Raw genomic sequence first — 19480 nt, 5'->3', positions numbered from 1 at the left:
GTGAGCTGCTCTGCGCTTGGAGACCAATTAAAGCCACTCCAATATATAGCTGGCTTTACACAGGCGCTTGCTCCCAGTTTTGTTAGAAAAAAGAATTGTTTTGAGTAGGCCAAGGATCAAACAAACTATTTTTTGTGTCTAATCTTCCTGTGTTTAACTAGCAGCGGCAGACATGTACAGCAGTGATTCTGCTGCTGCTGTAAAACGCAATACTGATCAAGAAAATATTTATTTAGTCCCACAAATGGGCCCCGTTAGTCAAAAACAAAGGACAGTTTTAGGGGTATTGAATGAAAATGATCAGCAGAGGCGTTGGCAGGTAACCTGTATTCAGTAAATCCGTTACTTCTGAGGATATCTTTGTATTGTACTTGAAGCTATACATTTTTGATGTATGGTTTTAGAAACAATTTCACTACACCAGAATTTTTATTTATTTCGGTGAGTTTGCAAACGGTCTGACCTTAGTTTTCTTTTCTTTTGGTCTCTTTCCCCACCCCCGGCCCCAACGTGTTTCGTCAGGCTTCTCTGAAACCTTGTGGCATCGTTGCACTGGGGACAGACAATGGCTTCACTTCGGCTAAGAGCTGCTGCACTTTTTCTGAATGCCCGTCTACTTTCGTCTCCAACTCGAGCTTCAACATTTACATGGAGGATGAAGTCCAGGATGAAGTTGAAGTCGAAGTCTCCGAATGTAACCTGACCTCCGAACTGGAGACGAAGCTTGGAGAAATTGGTAATATCTCCAAACCAGCGAACGACTATTGTCTGTTCTTAGATCTTAGTAAAAGTAACTGCAAGACGCGGAACTAGAATTCTTGGTCTCGCTTGATACGAACTCTGAAGCTCTTTCCCTTTTTCTTGTAACTGTAGATTATTGCATTGCCGCATTCGTTTTTATTTTCGCTACTAACAGGATTGGGTTCAAAATTTAAAATTACTCGTGTATATGGGGTGGTTTTTGTTTTGTACATGGCTTATTTCAAATGCCTGTTAATGTATGTCCCCGCAGTTTCGCCGATGCTTGTAGATTCATCAATACGCTCGCAACATTCCCATGATGATTCGCATGTAAATGTAGATTATCTCTCTGTGGAAGGATATGCGGAAGACATTTATCGATACCTTAGAGAGTCAGAAGTGAGTTATCTTCCAGAGCAGTACGAGCTCGATCTAGAATGCGGTTCGAATCACAATGATCAGTTTTGTGACACTTCAATGTCACTTCGTAACCTCAGAAAATTGGCTGACTGCCCTCGATGATACTCGTTGGGGTTTGATCACAGCGCTCTCTTTGGCTCCATTTGGACTGCTTAAAACTCGTCTCGCATCGTGTTGTGAAAGCTGCCGGTACGATCGTGTAACTGCTTTTTGCGGTAGGATTGATAATCCTATCAGCTAAACCCGCAGGATATCAATCCACCTAAACGTGGGTGCGTTGATTTTGTGCTTACAGTCTTGATGCGGATTTTCCAGTGAGCTTGTGAAATTGAAATTGACACTTGTTTTGACCCCTTGTCTCCTTGATCTGAAGATTTATCGAAATAAAGCCGACCCTAAACCAATGCTAATACACACAGCAGCCGGCCAAAACGCACTAGATTAGATTAAATCATATCCTCGAACATTGAACACTTGTCCAGCTTTACAAACGCATACTTGATTTGAGACTACTGGAGCTCTGGACTTCTCAAATTCGATTCTGTGTAGAACATGAGCCAGGCTCAAATGATCAGACACTGCGAGAGTAGCAGAAATGGCAGCTGATTTCTGCCACGGAGTTTGTCGTTTTCAGTATTTTTCCCTCCATTTCATTGACGTTCAAAGTTCATTTTCTGTTTCAGGAAAAATGTAGACCGAAGTTTGGGTACATGAAGAAGCAGCCAGACATAACGCCCAGTATGCGCTCCATCCTTGTGGATTGGCTTGTGGAAGTCAGTGAGGAGTACAGTTTGCAAACTGAAACCTTGTACTTGGCGATAAATTACCTGGACAGATTCCTGTCATGCATGTCAGTCCTGCGAGGGAAGCTGCAACTTGTAGGGACAGCAGCCATGCTTGTGGCATCGTAAGTTTTTTTTTGTTTAAAATAACTAATGCAGTGAGGTTGGTCTCCTTTTTTACGCTAAAACTTGATTGTCTTGAGGGTTATTTTATTCCCGTTCCTTCTCGAAATGTGGGTGTCGCTGGCTGGGCCAACATTTATTGCCTTTAAGGAGGTGGTAGTGAGCTGCCTTCTTGAACTGCTGCAGTCCATGTGCTATAAGAACACCCATAGTGTTGTGAGAAGGGGGAGTGAAAGTGAGGGAATGGCATATAGTTCAAATCAAGATGGTGAGTGGCTTGGAGAGGAGCTTGCAGGTGGTGGTGTTCCCATATGTCTCCTGCCCTTGTCCTGCAAGGAGGTAGCAGTTGTGGGTTTGGATGGTGCTGCAGTGACAATGGTATACTGTGCATCAGCGGTGGAGTGCCGATGTTTAAGGTGGTGGATGTGGCATCAATCAAGTAGGCTGCTTTGTTCTGGATGATGTCAATCTGCTTGAGTTGTTGGAGCTGCAGTCACCCAGGCAAGTGGAGAGTATCACATGACTGGTGCCTTGTAGATGGTGGATAGACTTTGGGGAGTCAGATGGTGCGTTACACTCAATTCTGAGCTTTTGATCTGCTCTTGTAGCCACAGTATTTAAATTGCTGGTCCAGTTCCATTTCTGGTCAATGATAACACCAGGATGTTTGATGGTAATGTTTTGGAAAATCAAGGGAAGATGGTCATTGCCTGGCATTTGTGGCACTAATGTAACTTGCCACTTATTAGCTAGCCTGAATATTGCTGCAATCTGTGTCCGTATGCAGCAAGATCTAGACAGTTCCTAAGGAGTTGAATGATGCTGAGCATTGAACAATTATCAGTAAACATCTCCATTTATGATCTTATGAAGGGAAGATCATTAGTGAAGAAGCTGAAGATGGTTGGGCCTAGTACACTACACTGAGGAACCCCTGCAACAAAGTCCTGGGACTGAGATGATTGGCCCCCAACAACCACAGCCATCTTGCTTTGTGCTAGGTATGACTCCAACCAGTGGGGAGTTTCTCCCAGATCCCCATTGGCTTCAGTTTTTCTAGGGCTCCTTGATGCCACACTTAGTCAAATTCTGCCTTGCTGTGAAGGGCAGTCACTTTCCTCACCTCTGGCCTTGAGCTTTATTGTCCATATTTACCTCAGGGCTGTAATGAGGTTAGGAGCTGAATGACCCTCACTTCAGTTAGCAGTTTATTGCAAAGTACCCCTTGATAGCACTTGATTGACATAATTAGCTGGATTCAATTTATCCTGCTTTTTGTGAACAAGACATAACTGGACAATTTCCCACATTGTCAGATGGATGCTAGTATTGTGGCTGTCAGGTAGATGCCAGTGTTGTGGCTGTACTAGAACAGCTTAGCTAGGGGTGTGGCTAATTCTGGAGCACAAGTCTTCAGTACTATTGCTGGAATGCTGTTAGGGCCCATAGCCTTAAAATTTGTAGCCTCTTAAATAAAAATCTCTTGTAAGGAACTCCTTTTTAAAATAAACAAATGTGTATATACTTATTTCTCTCCTAGGAAATATGAAGAAATCTATCCCCCAGAAATAGATGAATTTGTCTACATAACAGATGACACCTATACAAAAAAGCAACTCCTGCGCATGGAGCATCTGCTATTAAAGGTTTTGGGTTTTGACATGACTGTTCCAACAGTCAACCAGTTCCTAATGCAGTTTTTGAAGGAGGAAGGGACTGGTGGACAAATGGGAACTCTAGCTATGGTATGTATATCAAATTTCTGGGTAAATTCTATGTCAAACTCTTGGACTCCTACAAGAGCTTGACATGAAGAGAAGGAATATTGTGATTTGGAACATGTGATAGAAGGACTCTTAGATGAAGATAGGTAACAAGGAGGAATTGCCTAAAGTGCTGTAAGCTGCAGGGCTATGGGCTGGGTGCAGGAAGGTGGGATTAGAAAGGGCACTTGGGTGACCTCAGGCTGGCATGGACAAGATGGGCCAAATGGCCTCCTTCTGTGCTGTAACTTCTCTATGGTTCTATGGAGTTGATTTAAGTAATGTCTAAGTATAATTAAATAAGTCACTGGTGAATGATACAGATTTGAATAAACTTCAATAGGCTGCTATAGCTTGATGTGAAGTAACACCACTGGATCGCTAAATGCAAATGTAAGGACAGTCAATAGGAAATCCAAAGATCAATTTTTTTCCTTTGCCACCCACATGGCACATGCATCAGTGTAAAGGGATCAAAAATGTGGACAAAACTCTAACCCTTACTGAATCAAAAGGGTGCAAGATTACAGGAGAAACTTGGATAGAGGGACCCTTGTCGCATTGGCAAACCTCAAATGAGGTCTCATAGTATCTGTGGAGAGAGAGAGAGAGACAGTTAACGCTTCAAGTCCAAATGACTCTTAGAGCTCAAGAGGCATACTGACGCAAAACGTTAACTGTCTTTCTCTTAACAGATGCTGTCAGACCTGAGTTTTTCCAGCATTTTTTGTTTTTGTTTGCTTTCCAGCATCCACAGTATTTTACCTTTATCTCAAATGAGATTTAATCTCTTCAAAGCATAGATTTTAAAGTGGCAGCTGCTAGCTTTGTGCTAAAGCAAATCACCAAGGGTCAAAATTCAGGACTATTCAATACATGGCAGTAAGTGTTCATTAGTTTGTGGCTCAAATGAAACTAATCACTTGGTGCAGACTTCATTTTAATGCCTGAAGCAAAATCTCAGCTCAAAGGGGAAAAGTCTACCTGTCCACTAATCAGCTTGTCTGGAGGTGGTCCTGAATGAGGTCCTAACTGCTTGACTGAATTTTGATCTTAGAATTGGCAGATACAGACTTCATAAGCATCAAGATCCTAACTAGGGTCATTCTCCATTAATTAGGAAACATGCTGGCAAAATACATTTTTTAGGTATTAACTGTATGCTGAGGATTAACATGAGGGTTAAATTTGCCGCATGGTTGGGAGGACTTGCTAAATTTGCTAATATTGTAGCTATAGTACCTTGTTCAAATAAGCAATAGAAATCCTAAGTGGCAACAAGAATGGTTAAATTTATTAACTAAGATATTTGGCCATCAAGCTTTTGTAACAATTTTTTACTTGCTACCATGTATGCTCTTGTCTGCAGCTCAATTTCAAGTGTAGGTTACTGAAAAAACAGCTATTCAACCCACTTGAAGAATAGAGGTAGAGCACTGGCTATCTGAACTCTTGATTCTAAGCAGAGGCTCACTCACTCTATCCTTTGAGTGGGGGAGGGAGCAGTGATCTTGAATATGCCTCCTTAACTGATGTCAGCCCCATGCTAGTCAATATCTGCAACTCTTACTATAGACTAAGCTAATTGTCACAGCTATGCAATATTTGTCATTAGTTCATGACCACTCCATGCATGAGTGCATGATCTAGGCAAAGGAACTTTCATACAAACATATGAACTTACAAAGTAAGAGCAGAAGTAGGCAATTTGGCCCCTTGAGTCTGCTCTGCCATTTAATAAGATTGTGGCTGATCTGTTTATTTTGAATTCCTCATTCCCATCTACCCCCAATAACCTTTGATTCTGTTGTCTAACAAGAATCTATCTTCCTCTGCCTTAAATATTCAATGACCCCACTTCCACTGCCTTCTAAGGCAGAGTTCCAAAAGTTGCACAGCCCTCAAAATTTAACCTGATTTGTCCTAAAAGGCTGACCCCTAATTTTAAATCTGCCCCAAGTTCAGGACTCACCCACAAGGGGAAACACCCTTTCTGTGCCCATCTTGTCAAGACCATTCAGATCTTCAATCAAGTTGCCCCTCAGAGTTCCACTCCTGTGGAACAAAGCCCAGTCTGTCCAACCTATCCTGACAACCTGCTCATCCCAGGCAACAATCTAGTAAATCTTCTGAATTACCTCCAATGCATTTGCCTGTCCTTTACAAGGAGACCAAAATTGCACAGTATTCGTGATGTGGTCTCACTAATGCCCTGTATAACTGAAGCATAACATCCTTACTTTTATATTCAATTCCGCTCATTATGAAGGCTAGCATTCCATTTGCTGCCTTAATTACTTGCTGTACCTGCATACTAACTTTTTGTGACTCATGCACTAGATACCTAGATCTCACTGCACCTTGGAATTTTGTAGCTGTTATGTTTAAGTCATACTCTGCTTCTTTTATTGTTCCTGCCAAAGTGAACAACTTCACATTTCCCACATTATACTCCATCTGCCAGATGTTTGTCCACTCACTCAGTCTATCTATCCTACCTGTCATCTGCAAATTTAGCTACCCTGCCTCATCTAAGTCAGCTTCCCTCATCTAAGTAAAAAAACAAATCAAAATACCTGGAAAAACTCAGCAGGTCTGGCAGCATCTGCAGAGAGGAACACAGTTAATGTTTCGAGTCCATATGACTCTTCAACAGAACAAAGGAAAAATAGAAGAGAGGTGAAATGTAAGCTTTCCCCTCATCTAATTCATTGACATAACTTGTAAAAAGCTGAGGCCCCAGCACAGACTCCTGCAGGACACTATTTCACCCTGCCAATCTGAAAAAGACCATTTATTTTTGTTTTCTGCCAGTCAGCAATCTTCTATCCATGCTATTATGTTACCCACTTCATGAGCTTTTATTTTCCACAACCTTTGAGGCACCTTATCAAAAGCCTTCTGAAAATCCAAGTTCAGCACATCTATAGGCTCCCCTTTATCCACAACACATCTTACTCCTTCAAGAGCTCTAATAAATTGCTTAAACAGGATTTCCCTTTCTCAATCTTGCTGATTCTTCACCTTGAGTTTTTCTAAGAGCCCAGTTATAACCATTTTAATAATTGATTCTAACACCTTCCCCACAACAGAATCAAGCTCTGCCACCTTAAGGGTGCAATGACTTTAACAAATCCTGTATGTCCTTCTGATGGACAACTTTCTAGTGTTATTTGAAAGTGTGTAGAGTTCTCATGTTCACCATGCTAATGAAGGTAGGGCCCATGTCTAACTATCACTTGCATGTTATGTTTTTTCTTGCTTCCAGGACTGTTTAGCTGATGGGTATGTTGGCTTTGAGTTGCTAAGTGTTAACTGAGCTCCACTTCAACTTCACCTCATTTCAATAACTTTTTTTATTTGGCAAGAACTTATCAATTTAAGCAGAAATGCTCTGTGGCCAGGTTAAATTAGCAGATTTACTGGGAGTGAAGCAGGATGGAAGTGAGATGTTTGACTGCAGTTTTGTAAGTTGATTTTATTCGTGGGATGGGTGAGACTTGCAAGATGAGCATTAGTTGCCCTTAAGGTAGCAAGTAGGGAAGCTGAAGAAAACACTAGATATTTATGAATAAAGGGTGAAACTTATGCAGAAGTGAGCATCTTATTTCAAAAATGGGGTATTGGGATTTGCACCAAGTCTATCCTAAGGGGCTATCCTGAGCTTGATGGAATTGGATGGTGTTGTGGAACATTAGCTGTTATTGGTTTATAGATGGTATGTGTTGTAGGGTGTTGGATATTGTTTGGTAGATCTTAATGAAGTATTCATGGTCTTTAGGTTAACTGTAGTTATTAGCTACAAGAACGATTATATATTAAAGGGTTCAAACTAAGAGCTGACATCTTGCCTGCTTGTACACAGCCCTGTCCAACACTAGACTGACCCCTGAGTGTTGTTGTACTCAGTAACATGTTAATCCTATATATGCCAGACACTTGTACTACAGTGAGTTGCTCAAACTGAATAAGTACTTAATTGCATGGTGAACTTAGTTATTCAAAATAGTTATTCAAAAATATTCATCAAGCCATTGTTTCCAGGACTGTCACTGACCTCATCTCCTCTGGGGATCTCCCTCCCACAGCTTCCAACCTGACAGTCACCCAACCTCGGACGGCCCGCTTCTATCTCCTACCCAAAATCCACAAACAGAACTGCCCCGGTAGACCGATCGTCTCAGCTTGCTCCTGCCCCACAGAACTCATTTCTCGTTATCTTGACTCCCTTCTCTCTCCCCTTGTCCAGTCCCTTCCCACCTACATCCATGATTCCTCTGACACCTTACGTCACATCAACAATTTCCAGTTCCCTGGCCCCAACCGCTTCCTCTTCACCATGGACGTCCAATCCCTCTACACCTCCATCCCCCACCAGGATGGTCTGAGGGCCCTTAGCTTCTTCCTCGAACAGAGGCCCGAACAATCCCCATCCACCACTACTCTCCTCCGTCTGGCTGAACTTGTTCTCACGCTGAACAATTTCTCCTTCAACTCCTCTCACTTCCTCCAAATTAAAGGTGTGGCTATGGGTACCCGCATGGGCCCCAGCTATGCCTGTCTCTTTATGGGGTATGTGGAACATTCCTTGTTGCAGTCCTACTCCGGCCCCCTTCCACAACTCTTTCTCCGGTACATCGATGATTACTTCGGTGCCACTTCATGCTCTCGTCAGGACTTGGAAAAATTTATTAATTTTGCTTCCAATCTCCACCCCTCCATCATTTTCACGTGGTCCATCTCTGACACTTCCCTTCCCTTCCTTGACCTCTCTATCTCAATCTCTGGTGATAGATTGTCCACCAATATCCATTACAAACCCACCGACTCCCACAGCTATCTTGACTACAGCTCCTCACACCCCGCTTCCTGTAAGGACTCCATCCCATTCTCTCAGTTCCTTCGCCTCCGTCGCATCTGTTCCGATGATGCTACCTTCAAAAACAGTACCTCTGACATGTCCTCCTTCTTCCTTTAACCGAGGTTTTCCACCCACGGTCGTTGACAGGGCCTTCAACCGTGTCAGGCCCATCTCCTGTGCATCTGCCCTCACGCCTTCTCCTCCCTCCCAGAAACATGATAGGGTCCCCCTTGTCCTCACTTATCACCCCACCAGCCTCCGCATTCAAAGGATCATCCTCTGCCATTTCCGCCAACTCCAGCATGATGCCACCACCAAACACATCTTCCCTTCACCCCCCCCTATCGGCATTCCGTAGGGATCGCTCCCTCCGGGACACCCTGGTCCACTCCTCCATCACGCCCTACTCCTCAACCCCCTCCTATGGCACCACCCCATGCCCACGCAAAAGATGCAACACCTGCCCCTTCACTTCCTCTCTCCTCACCGTCCAAGGACCCAAACACTCCTTTCAAGTGAAGCAGCATTTCACTTGCATTTCCCCCAACTTAGTCTACTGCATTCGTTGCTCCCAATGCGGTGGTCTCTACATTGGAGAAACCAAACGTAAACTGGGCGACCGCTTTGCAGAACACCTGCGGTCTGTCTGCAAGAATGACCCAAACCTCCCTGTCGCTTGCCATTTTAACACTCCACCCTGCTCTCTTGCTGCATTGTTCCAGTGAAGCCCAACGCAAACTGGTGGAACAACACCTCATCTTCCAACTAGGCACTTTACAGCCTTCCGGACTGAATAATGAATTCAACAACTTTAGGTTGTGAGCTGCCTCCCCCATCCCCACCCCCTTTTTGTTTCCCCCTTCCTTTTTTTTTCCAATAAATTATAAAGATTTTCCTTTTCCCACCTATTTCCATTATTTAAAAAAAAAATTTAAATTTTTAAAAAATTTTTTAAAAAATCTTTTATGCTCTCCCCACCCCCACTAGAGCTATACCTTGAGTGCCCTACCATCCATTCTTAATTAGCACATTCATTTAGATAATATCACCAACTTTAACTTTAACACCTATGTGTTCTTTTGTACTATTGTTGTTGACATCTTTTGATGATCTGCTTCTATCACTGCTTGTTTGTCCCTACAACCACACCCCCACTCCACTTCTCTCTCTCTCCACCCCCCACACACACACCTTAAACCAGCTTATATTTCAACTCTTTCTTGGACTCGAACTCAAGTTCTGTCGAAGGGTCACAAGGACTCGAAACGTCAACTCTTTTCTTCTCCGCCGATGCTGCCAGACCTGCTGAGTTTTTCCAGGTAATTGTTTTTGTTTTATTCAAAATAGAACTGGTTTGGAGTTGGGGTGCAGGAGGACCAAAAGATTAAGATTGAAGTAAAACTGCTGTAAGAATGATTTTAATGTTATCCTTAAGTATTGGGAGAAGCTCTTTATTACCAAAAGTCATCTGAACCCTGGTTTCAGGAAACACTTGCACCTATTAGCTAACTACTTCTCTCTAATCCACAGTACATAGCTGAGTTGAGTTTACTAGAAGCTGATGTATGTCTGAAGTATGCACCCTCTCTGATGGCAGCAGCTGCATATTGCTTGGCAAACTACACAATCAACAATGCTTTTTGGGTAAGCATTTGTGGCACTAAACAAACAACATGCATTTAAAATCCATTCTGGAACAGGCCAATATACACCTTCAACACTAAAAGATTGGGGTTAATTTAAGTGACTAGCAAATGCATTTGTAGAGAGGTGTAAGACAAGAATATAAAATGATCATCCCACTCATGAAGTGAAGGAAAGGAGAAAGACCAAAAAGGTATGGATTGAAAATGCCAGGTGATAAAGGTTTAATCTGTATACTACTGTGCTGAAGTACACTCCTCCAATATCAGTCCATTTTCTTGGACACTGAGACCTTCATGCCATGAAGAAATTTGTGCACCACTAAAATCAGAAGTGCCCAGCAAGAAGACTGACTTGTTGTTCCTGAAGTTTAAAATTTTCTCTTCAGTTATTTAGGATATGAGCCTAGTCAGTTGCTACTGACCTGATTCCAGCATTTTATGAAATCCAGCACTTGCAGATTTCCATTTTATTGCCCTGCATGCAAACATCCTTAGCTAGTTCAGCCAAGGAATAAAATTACTGAATACTCTGGAATTAACCTAGATAAACTTTATCACTTTTAACTATGCTCAAACTTAATACCATTTTTGGAAATTATCATAAGATATCTTTGTCTGTTTGACAGCCTGAATCGCTTGCTACATTTACTGGTTACTCATTGGTTGATATTGTACCTTGTCTGAATGATATGCATAAGACATTTATCCAAGCCAAATTCCAGCCACAACAAGCCATTAAGGAAAAATACAAGAGCTCCAAGTAAGTTGGATTTTAAATCAATGTGAAGTGTTGTTTGAAAAACTGAAACTTAAAAAAAAACTTTCTCCCCAGGTATCTGAGAATTTCGCTTATTGAGCCTCCAGCAACCTTACCTCTGCATGCACTTAAAAGACAATCAAAAGATGAAAACTGAGCATCCTTGTAGGATGAAAATGGAGCACTGACTATAAATACCAAGATAGACTGAATTGGTCATAAACACTTGAGGACTGCTGCTAATCAACTCCATGGCTGACTGCTGTTGGATTGTGACCTCATTTTATATAATTTTTTAAGGTGCAATTTTTAAGCTACAGTATTAAATTTTTAATCTTTATTGATAAGGGTACTCTATAAAGTCAGTAAATAGACTGTTCAAAAGCCATGTACTGCTTCATGAACAGATTTAAATACTTCTCACTAAGATGGAGGTGGGTGGAATGAGTTTGTACTTTGTATTTGGACAACCAATAAAGTATTTCAACAAAAAAAAACACTGCTCTTATAAAGTATTGTCATTTTTGGTGACATTTATCAAATGTTCTTGGAACCAGTGAGGGGCCAAGGAGTTTGTAAAACAGGATGCATTGAAGAGAAGCTTTGGGGAGCAATTAGAGGATTGGCTTGGGAGGGAGATGTTACAGACTACTTTTTCCTAAAAACTGCAATTTCCTTCATCTAACAGCACTACATTTCTACACCTATATCTCCTCCTGTGAGATCTATTCTCCAAATTCACTTCATGACTTAAAAAACGGATCAAGTGAAGTTGAGTAATTGAGGATTCAAATCTATCCTGCTTAGTATCAAGTGTAATTTTGATCAGCCTATAGTTCATGTCTTAATTCTTTCAATTGAGTTAAAAGCTAGCTTCTAAAGCATCCTGAACTATTCAAATTGGATAGAAACCTTGCAATCTCATGCTAATAAGCTATGTAAATATTTAGGATTTTTTTTACATGGTCTGTGCACAATTTGTAAGCTATGCCTGTAACTCCAGTCTACTCATCTTGAAGCTATTAAATCAGTTATATAAAAGTTTATTTTCCAAACTGTTGTTGGCTGTCCCTCAATTTAGAGGGTGATGGAAAAAGTTTAACTAAATAGTTGAGGTGTTTGTTTGAATACTTGGAGTTCCATGCAAGTTTCCAAGCTATAATCTCTCTTAAATCTGAAAGTGACCATGAAGTTCTGTTATAAGCCAATTCCGTCTTTCACTAAGGAAACTGGCAATCATTGCCTGGCCTATTGTGACTCTTGTTCCATATCAGTTCAGTTGACTAACTGGCCTCAAGTGGCTGGCAAAAACTTCCATCAAATTATTACAAAAAAAACATGTAAAACATGGACTGTAGTAGATGGGTTAAACCTGGTGTGCAGAGTTGTCTATAGCCAGAGTTTGGAGCAGAAGAGCCTATCAATGGGGATTTCACTGGAGAATTTTTTGATCCAAGAAAAATATCTAGAGAACTTGCAACTAGAGACTTTTTTTAGCATTAAAAGGAGAACTGAATTACTATATACAGGTCTGAAATGTTAAAGTAGAATCAGTGAAGATATGGGGTTGAATAATTGAAGATCATTGCAGATGACTACCTTTGTAACTCTTGATCAGTAAACCATGCATTGCAGGAACTAAAACCATAAACCTGTGTTTTAATCAACACTGGAGAATTATCAACTAGCCTTTGCATCCATAACACTCCCTTTGGAATGTATTCCCTGTGATGGCATGATTATAAATTGTCTCAATGGAGTCAGATATGCTTAATTGCCTGGTGATAGATGTGCATAAAGTATTTTCTGTACAACGTTTGGGCATAAGACTTGCATAACCGAATGTAGTTATATTGAATGTTCCTCAATACCACCCAAAAACACACACACTGCCATAATTAAACTTTGCACAATGTGATCACTAATAGGAAAAGGTGACCACCAAAGTAAATGAAACTCAAGTGTTATTAAATGTAATTATTGAGAGATCAAACTCACTTCTGTTCAATATTCTACACCATGCCAGAAATGCATCAAATATGCAGTATTTTTTTAAAAAAGGCATGCATTTAAATAGCACCTTTCTCAACCACAGGATATCCTAAAGCACTTTGCAACCAGTGAATTATGTTCAAAATGTAGTCACTTGTAACATAGGAAGCAAAACAGTCCAGATAAAAGCAAAATACTGCCGATGCTGGAAATCAAACAAAAATAGCTGGAAAAGCTCAGCAGGTCTGGCAGCATCTGTGGAGAGGAACACAGTTGATGGAATGAGGCCGTATGACATGTTAACTGTGTTCCTCTCCTCAGATACAGACCTGCTGAGCTTTTCCAGCTGTTTTTGTTTCAGCATAACAGTCCAGTTGCACCCAGCAAGCTTTCATAAACAGCAATGTGCTAATGACTAGATAATCTAATTTAGCAGTTGTTTGAGGGATCAATATTGGTCAGGATTCGAGAAATAACTCTCTTGCTCTCCTGTGAAAGAGTGGTGTGTAATTATTTTTACATCCATCATAGGGGCTGATAGGGCCTAAACTTAATGCCTCATCTGAAAGACTGTAACTCCAACTTCGGAGTGTCAGCTTTGGTTATTATCCTGAAGCCCTGGAGTGGGATTTGGACACACAGCTTTCTGACTCAAAACATGAGAGTGCTACCAGCTGAGTCACAGCTGAAATAATAGCTTAAACATTTCTTCATTCCTTATTTGAATGGATGATTGTGTCTCAATTCACTAGCAGCGGTTCTTGTATTCCTGGTATGGCCTCCAATTTTAACTAAGCATAAGTGACGCTTTCTGTAGACAGGTGCAGAAATTTCAACCTCTGCAAAGATACTTGAAGGAAATGATGCATGTAATTTTAATCTACCTTGTCAGCTGATCAGTTGCATTCCATAGATGACTCTTCCATTATCTGAGGTAGTAACATCAGCTAATCTTGTGCTAAAGATTGCTGTTAGATGTCTCTCCCATTGTTAGCTTGATCTTTTTTAAAGTGTATCTTCTCTCTCACACACACAATTTTTCTCTTTGGGAAATAATGGGGAGTTGGTGGAAGGATTCTCTTTCTGATTATCAGCCCATGGCACGGTGTCATGAACGTTCTTTCCATGTCCAACAAGTCCTGGAATGGAACTTGAACCCAAAGGTGGAGAGACAACCGCTGTACCACAAGATGTCCTATCCGTTGTCCTGATTAAAAAGTAATAACATTCACAGCCAGTTCAAGCTAATGCCCACAGGCTAAGAAAGGTGAATCTGCAATATTAATTGTAATTATAGGCCAGTCGGTCAAACATCAACAATGGGAAAACTACTAGAGACCATTTTCATGAACACAATTAATTCTCAATGTGAGAAGCATAGTTAATAAGATTTGCTAAAGGCAAATCATGTCTGACAAATATGATTGAGTTCTTTAAGGAAGTAACAGAGTGAATTGATCAAGGTAAGGAAACAGATGTAGGTATGAACTATGCAAAGCTATTTGATAAAGTACTACACAAACAGTTTATTTGAGAAATCGAAGCACATAGGCTTTCAGTGACAATGCAGCTAACTTGGGTATGTAATTAGGTGAGGGTTGGGGGGAAAGGAGTTGGGGGTGAATGGATATTTTCCTGACTGGAGAGAATGCAGTGACCCCAGGGGATCAGTATTAGGACCATTACTTTTCTTGTTGTATATAAATGGCCTGGATTTGGGTATAGGGAGAGCAGTTTTGAAGTTTGCAGATGGTGTGAGCTAGTTAACAATAAGGAGGATAGGAACAGACTTCAGGGGGACATAGGCGGGTGAAACGGGCATAAATATGGTAGATGCAATTTAATATAGTTAAGTATTAATTATGAATTTTAGGAGGAGCAGCATGGAAAGGCAATATAATGCAAAGGGTAAAGGGAAAAGCAAAATACTGCGGATGCTGAAAATCTGAAACAAAAACAGCCGGAAAAACTCAGCAGGTCTGACAGCATCTGCAGAGAGAAATACAGCCAACGTTTCGAGTCTGTATGACTCTTCATCAGAACTAAAGAAAAATAGAAATGAAGTGAAGTATAAGCTGGTTGAGTGGGGTGGGACAGGTAGAGCTGGATAGAGGGCCAGTGATAGGTGGAAGCAGAGAAGAAATTGCCAAAGATGTCATAGACAAAAGGACAAAGGGGTGATGATATTAGCTAAAGGATGTGCTAATGGTGACATTAAGGGTAGAAAGTGGGATGAGCAAGTGACAGATGGCCCTAGTCGGGGTTTGGGTGGGGTGGGAGGAAGGGACTGAAATAGGTTAAAAGGTGGAGATAAAACAATGGATGGAAATAAATTTAAAAATAATAATAGAAATAGGTGGGAAAAGAAAAATAATTAAAAAAAAATATAAATTATTAGAAAAAAAGTGGGTGGGGATGGAGGATAGAGTTCATGATCTGAAGTTGTTGAACTCAATATTCAGTCCGGAAGGCTGTAAAATGCCTGGTCAGAAGATGAGGTGCTGTTCCTCCAGTTTGTGTTGAACTTCATTGGAACATAGCAGCAGGCCAAGGGCAGACATGTGGTCATGAGAGTGGGGTGGTGTGTTGAAATGGCAAGTGACAGAGAGGTCTGGGTTTTATCTATGGCTATCCTGTTGTGAATGCAAATTCTTTTTTTTGTAAATCACAACAGCAATGAAGTTACCCAAGAAAGAAATCAGAAGTGTTCAATGATGGAACATTGAAAGGGAAAATAATGTGATGCCATGGTTTTGGGAGAGAGAGGAAGATGAAAGGGCAGATGCGCGGGAGATGGGCTGGACACAGTTGATGGCCTTGTCAACCACCGTGGGTGGATAACCTCGGTTAAGGAAGAAGGAAGACATGTCAGAAGAACTGTTTTGGAAAGTGGCATCATCAGAACAGATGTGACGGAGGCGAAGGAACTGAGAGAATGGGTTGGAGTCCTTACGGGAAGCAGGGTGGAGGAGCTGTGGTCCAGGTAGCTGTGGGAGTCGGTGGGCTTGTAATGAATATTGGTGGACAGTCTATCACCAGAAATTGAGACAGAGAGATCAAGGAAGGGAAGGGAAGTGTCAGTGATGGACCATGTGAAAATGATGGAGGGGCAGAAATTGGAAGCAAAATTAATAAATTTTTCCAGATCCAGACGAGAGCATGAAGCAGCACCGAAGCAGTCATTGATGTATCGAAGAAAGAATTGTGGGATGAGGCCTGAGTAGGACTGGAACAAGGAATGTTCCACATTCCCCATAAAGAGACAGGCATAACTGGGGCCCATGCAGGTACCCATAGCCACACCTTTTATTTGGAGGAAGTGAGAGGAGTTTAAGGAGAAATTGTTCAGTGTGAGAACAAGTTCAGCCAGACGGAGGAGAGTAGCGGCGGATGGGGATTGTTCGGGCCTCTGTTCGAGGAAGAAGCGGAGAGCCCTCAGACCATCCCAGTGAGGGATGGAGGTGTAGAGGGATTGGACGTCCATGGTGAAGAGGAGGCAGTTGGGGCCAGGGAACTGAAAATTGTTGATATGATGTAGGGCTTCAGAGGAATCACGGATGTAGGTGGGAAGAGACTGGACAAGGGGAGAGAGAATGGAGCCAAGATAGCAAGAAATGAGTTCCATGGGGCAGGAACTGGCTGACATGATCGGTCTGCCGGGACAGTCCTGTTTGTGGATTTTGGGTAGGAGGTCCGAGGTTGGGAGACTATGAGGTTGGAAGCTGTGGATGGAAGATCTCCAGAGGAGATTTGGTCAGTGACAGTCCTGGAAACAATGGCTTGATGTTCAGTGGTGGGGTCATGGTCCAAGGGGAGGTAGGAGGAAGTGGCTGCGAGTTGACGCTCAGCCTCTGTGAGGTAGTGGTCAGTGCGCCAGACATCAACAGCACCACCCTTGTCAGCAGGTAATCCAAAGGGTACTATTTTGAAGTGAGGTACAAGAACAGAGAAACCTGGGGAACCAGAGGAACTTATTCACAAAGAACAAGTTGATATGATGGTTAAAAAAGCATATAGGATACTTGGCTTAAATTGGGGCATTTCATACAAAAATAAGGGTTATTGAGAAAAATGGGATGTGGGCTAATTTTTAATACCTCATTCAGAAGTCCAGTACAGGCATATCGGGCTAAATAGCCTACTCCTGTTCTGTAAGATTCTATGATTCTCCTCCTCTTTGTGATTTGGCATTGCCTGTGTTATCTGCTGACAATCATTGTCACCCTTGCATGAATGCCACCTGAGAGAACTCAAGAAAAGGAAAAAGTCATTCTGATATTCAAGAAAGACCTTGAGAACGTTTTCTTCACAACATCCTCCTCCATATAGCTCTAGATTCCTATTTCATATTCAAGTTGTATCCTTTAATGGGAAAGAACCTTGTAATGTTAAACGAAGATTCTGGTTATGCAGCTAGATGGCGTCATGGACAGAACTTGTGTGTTTTATTGTTGTCCATGGTCAAAGTGTTTTTAAGTGTAAGGTTAGTGTGTTTTCTCACCTTCAGAGTGGTTTGTCTCAATAAAAATGATTCCAGCAGCAAACTATTCAATTTAAAAATAAAGAAAATTATTTATTATCACCCTTGCCCTGGAGGTTTAAACTCAATGTCTCACACACACTATCACACAGGTAAATATTAGATACAGATGAAGAAAAAAATATACATGATTACAATCTGGAATTATTTCAGTCTCTTTTGTAGCTGGCCTGTAGTTTCTCAGATGAATCGATGCTTTCATTGGAGTGGAGGTCTTGTAAACGCAATGGTTTCTCAGTTAGCTGCAATTCTTCTTGTAGTTGAATTGTCAGGAGGTCTGTTCTCAGGTGAACTTGAATTGGAACAGGTTGCGGGGGGGTGTGAGCCCTTCACCCACTTTCGAGGTATAGCTATACATTAACTTGATTGTGCAATTGCTTTGCAGCTGGTTTGATGGCTTAGATGGTGTTTCTGATTATACCTGTCTTAGAACAGCTTCTGCTGTTATTTTTAAAGGCAGGTAACAAACATCGCTGAATTACCCACATGACCTATTACAAGTCCAAAGTCCTTTTCCAAATACAGTGGTGTGTTAGGCCGGTAAACATCCTGTGTTATGGCTTTTCACATCCTGAGCATTTCAGATAGCCAAGGTCTGTGTTTGGGATGAGGAGCCATCACAATACAATGAAAGGTTGACAAGAACCATTTCATATTCATCTAACATCCATTGAGTTTTAATGTCTCTATTGTCCACGGTGGAGCAGAAAGGCTAGTTGATTGACAGGTTATGGTCCTTTTTGTTGAAGGTTTGTCCTTATCTAAGGGATATGTGAATTTCACAATTGGCTGTGATTGTCCATATTTTAATTAGGTATTTATTTGAATTTCAGGGCTGTCTGGAGCTGAATATTCCCAAGTCACATAATATGATACAGCCATCTTAAACAGCTTTTGGTGTCTATATTTAAAAATATAGCTTTAAAGTTTGTAATATCTTCATGCCTGTACTAGGCATGACAATAGTCTTTTATTAGTTAACATAATTAGTAATACCAAGAATATTTACTGTTCCCTCTATATATGTACAATGTGTATTCAGGAACATGAAGTGATATTTTATTGTCACAGTGTGCCACTGATTGAATCACAGCAACAGTGCTGTAAAATTAGCTTCCTTTTTTTCCTCATTAACTTGCACCTTCCTCTCCTCTACATGCCAATTTGATAGCTGGCTAGCTATGGAATCTAAATATTTAGACATGTTTTTTTCAGTACCTGAAAGATTTTGCTCATTTAATGTTATGATCCTCGCAGCTTTCATATATCACAGAGACATTAATTTGAAATTGCTAAACCTGAACTTCATGCAAAAACATTTGACAAAATGTGAATATAGGTAGATTTCATCACAGCAATCATAGAATTTCACAGCACACAAGGAAGACATTCAGTCCATCATGCTAGTGCCAGCATTTGAAAGAGCTGTCCAACTAAGTCCCATACCACAGCTTTCTCCCCAAAATACTGCAAACAAGTTATTTTCAAATACATATCTAATTGCCTTTGAAAGTTTCAATGCAATATAATTCCACCAGCCTTTCAGGCAGTACATTCTGGATCATTACCGTCTGTGTAGAATAATTTCTCCTTATTTTCCCTCTTGCTCTTTTGTCAATTATATTTTAAATCTATGACCTCTGGTTAGCAGCCCACTTGTCAAAGGAAATAATTTCTCACTAACTACTCTATCAAAACCTTTTGTAAGTTTGAATATCTCTATTATGTCTCTCATTGACTTTTTCTGTTCTAAGGGGAACAAACCCAATTTCTCCAATTTCTCCACATAACTGAAATCCCTCATCCTTGGTATCATCCTGGCAAACCACTGTTGCACCTTCTCCAAGAACCTGTA

General features: G+C 41.2%; 1 protein-coding gene across 1 annotated transcript; it reads left to right on the top strand.

Annotated features, from left to right (window-relative positions):
• Positions 1-648: 648 nt before the first annotated feature.
• On the top strand, positions 649-11250 carry ccna1 (cyclin A1). The gene is made up of 7 exons (XM_041198669.1): positions 649-790; positions 1013-1140; positions 1845-2068; positions 3607-3811; positions 10221-10334; positions 10963-11096; positions 11169-11250. Exons 1-7 carry the CDS (start codon positions 649-651, stop codon positions 11248-11250), a joined length of 1029 nt encoding a protein of 342 aa, XP_041054603.1.
• Positions 11251-19480: the final 8230 nt, after the last annotated feature.

The sequence above is a fragment of the Carcharodon carcharias genome, chromosome 11 (assembly GCF_017639515.1).
Source record: "Carcharodon carcharias isolate sCarCar2 chromosome 11, sCarCar2.pri, whole genome shotgun sequence".
Classification (NCBI taxonomy): domain Eukaryota; kingdom Metazoa; phylum Chordata; class Chondrichthyes; order Lamniformes; family Lamnidae; genus Carcharodon; species Carcharodon carcharias.
The sequence above is the reverse complement of the archived record's forward strand: the minus strand, read 5'-3'. Positions and strand labels throughout refer to the sequence as shown.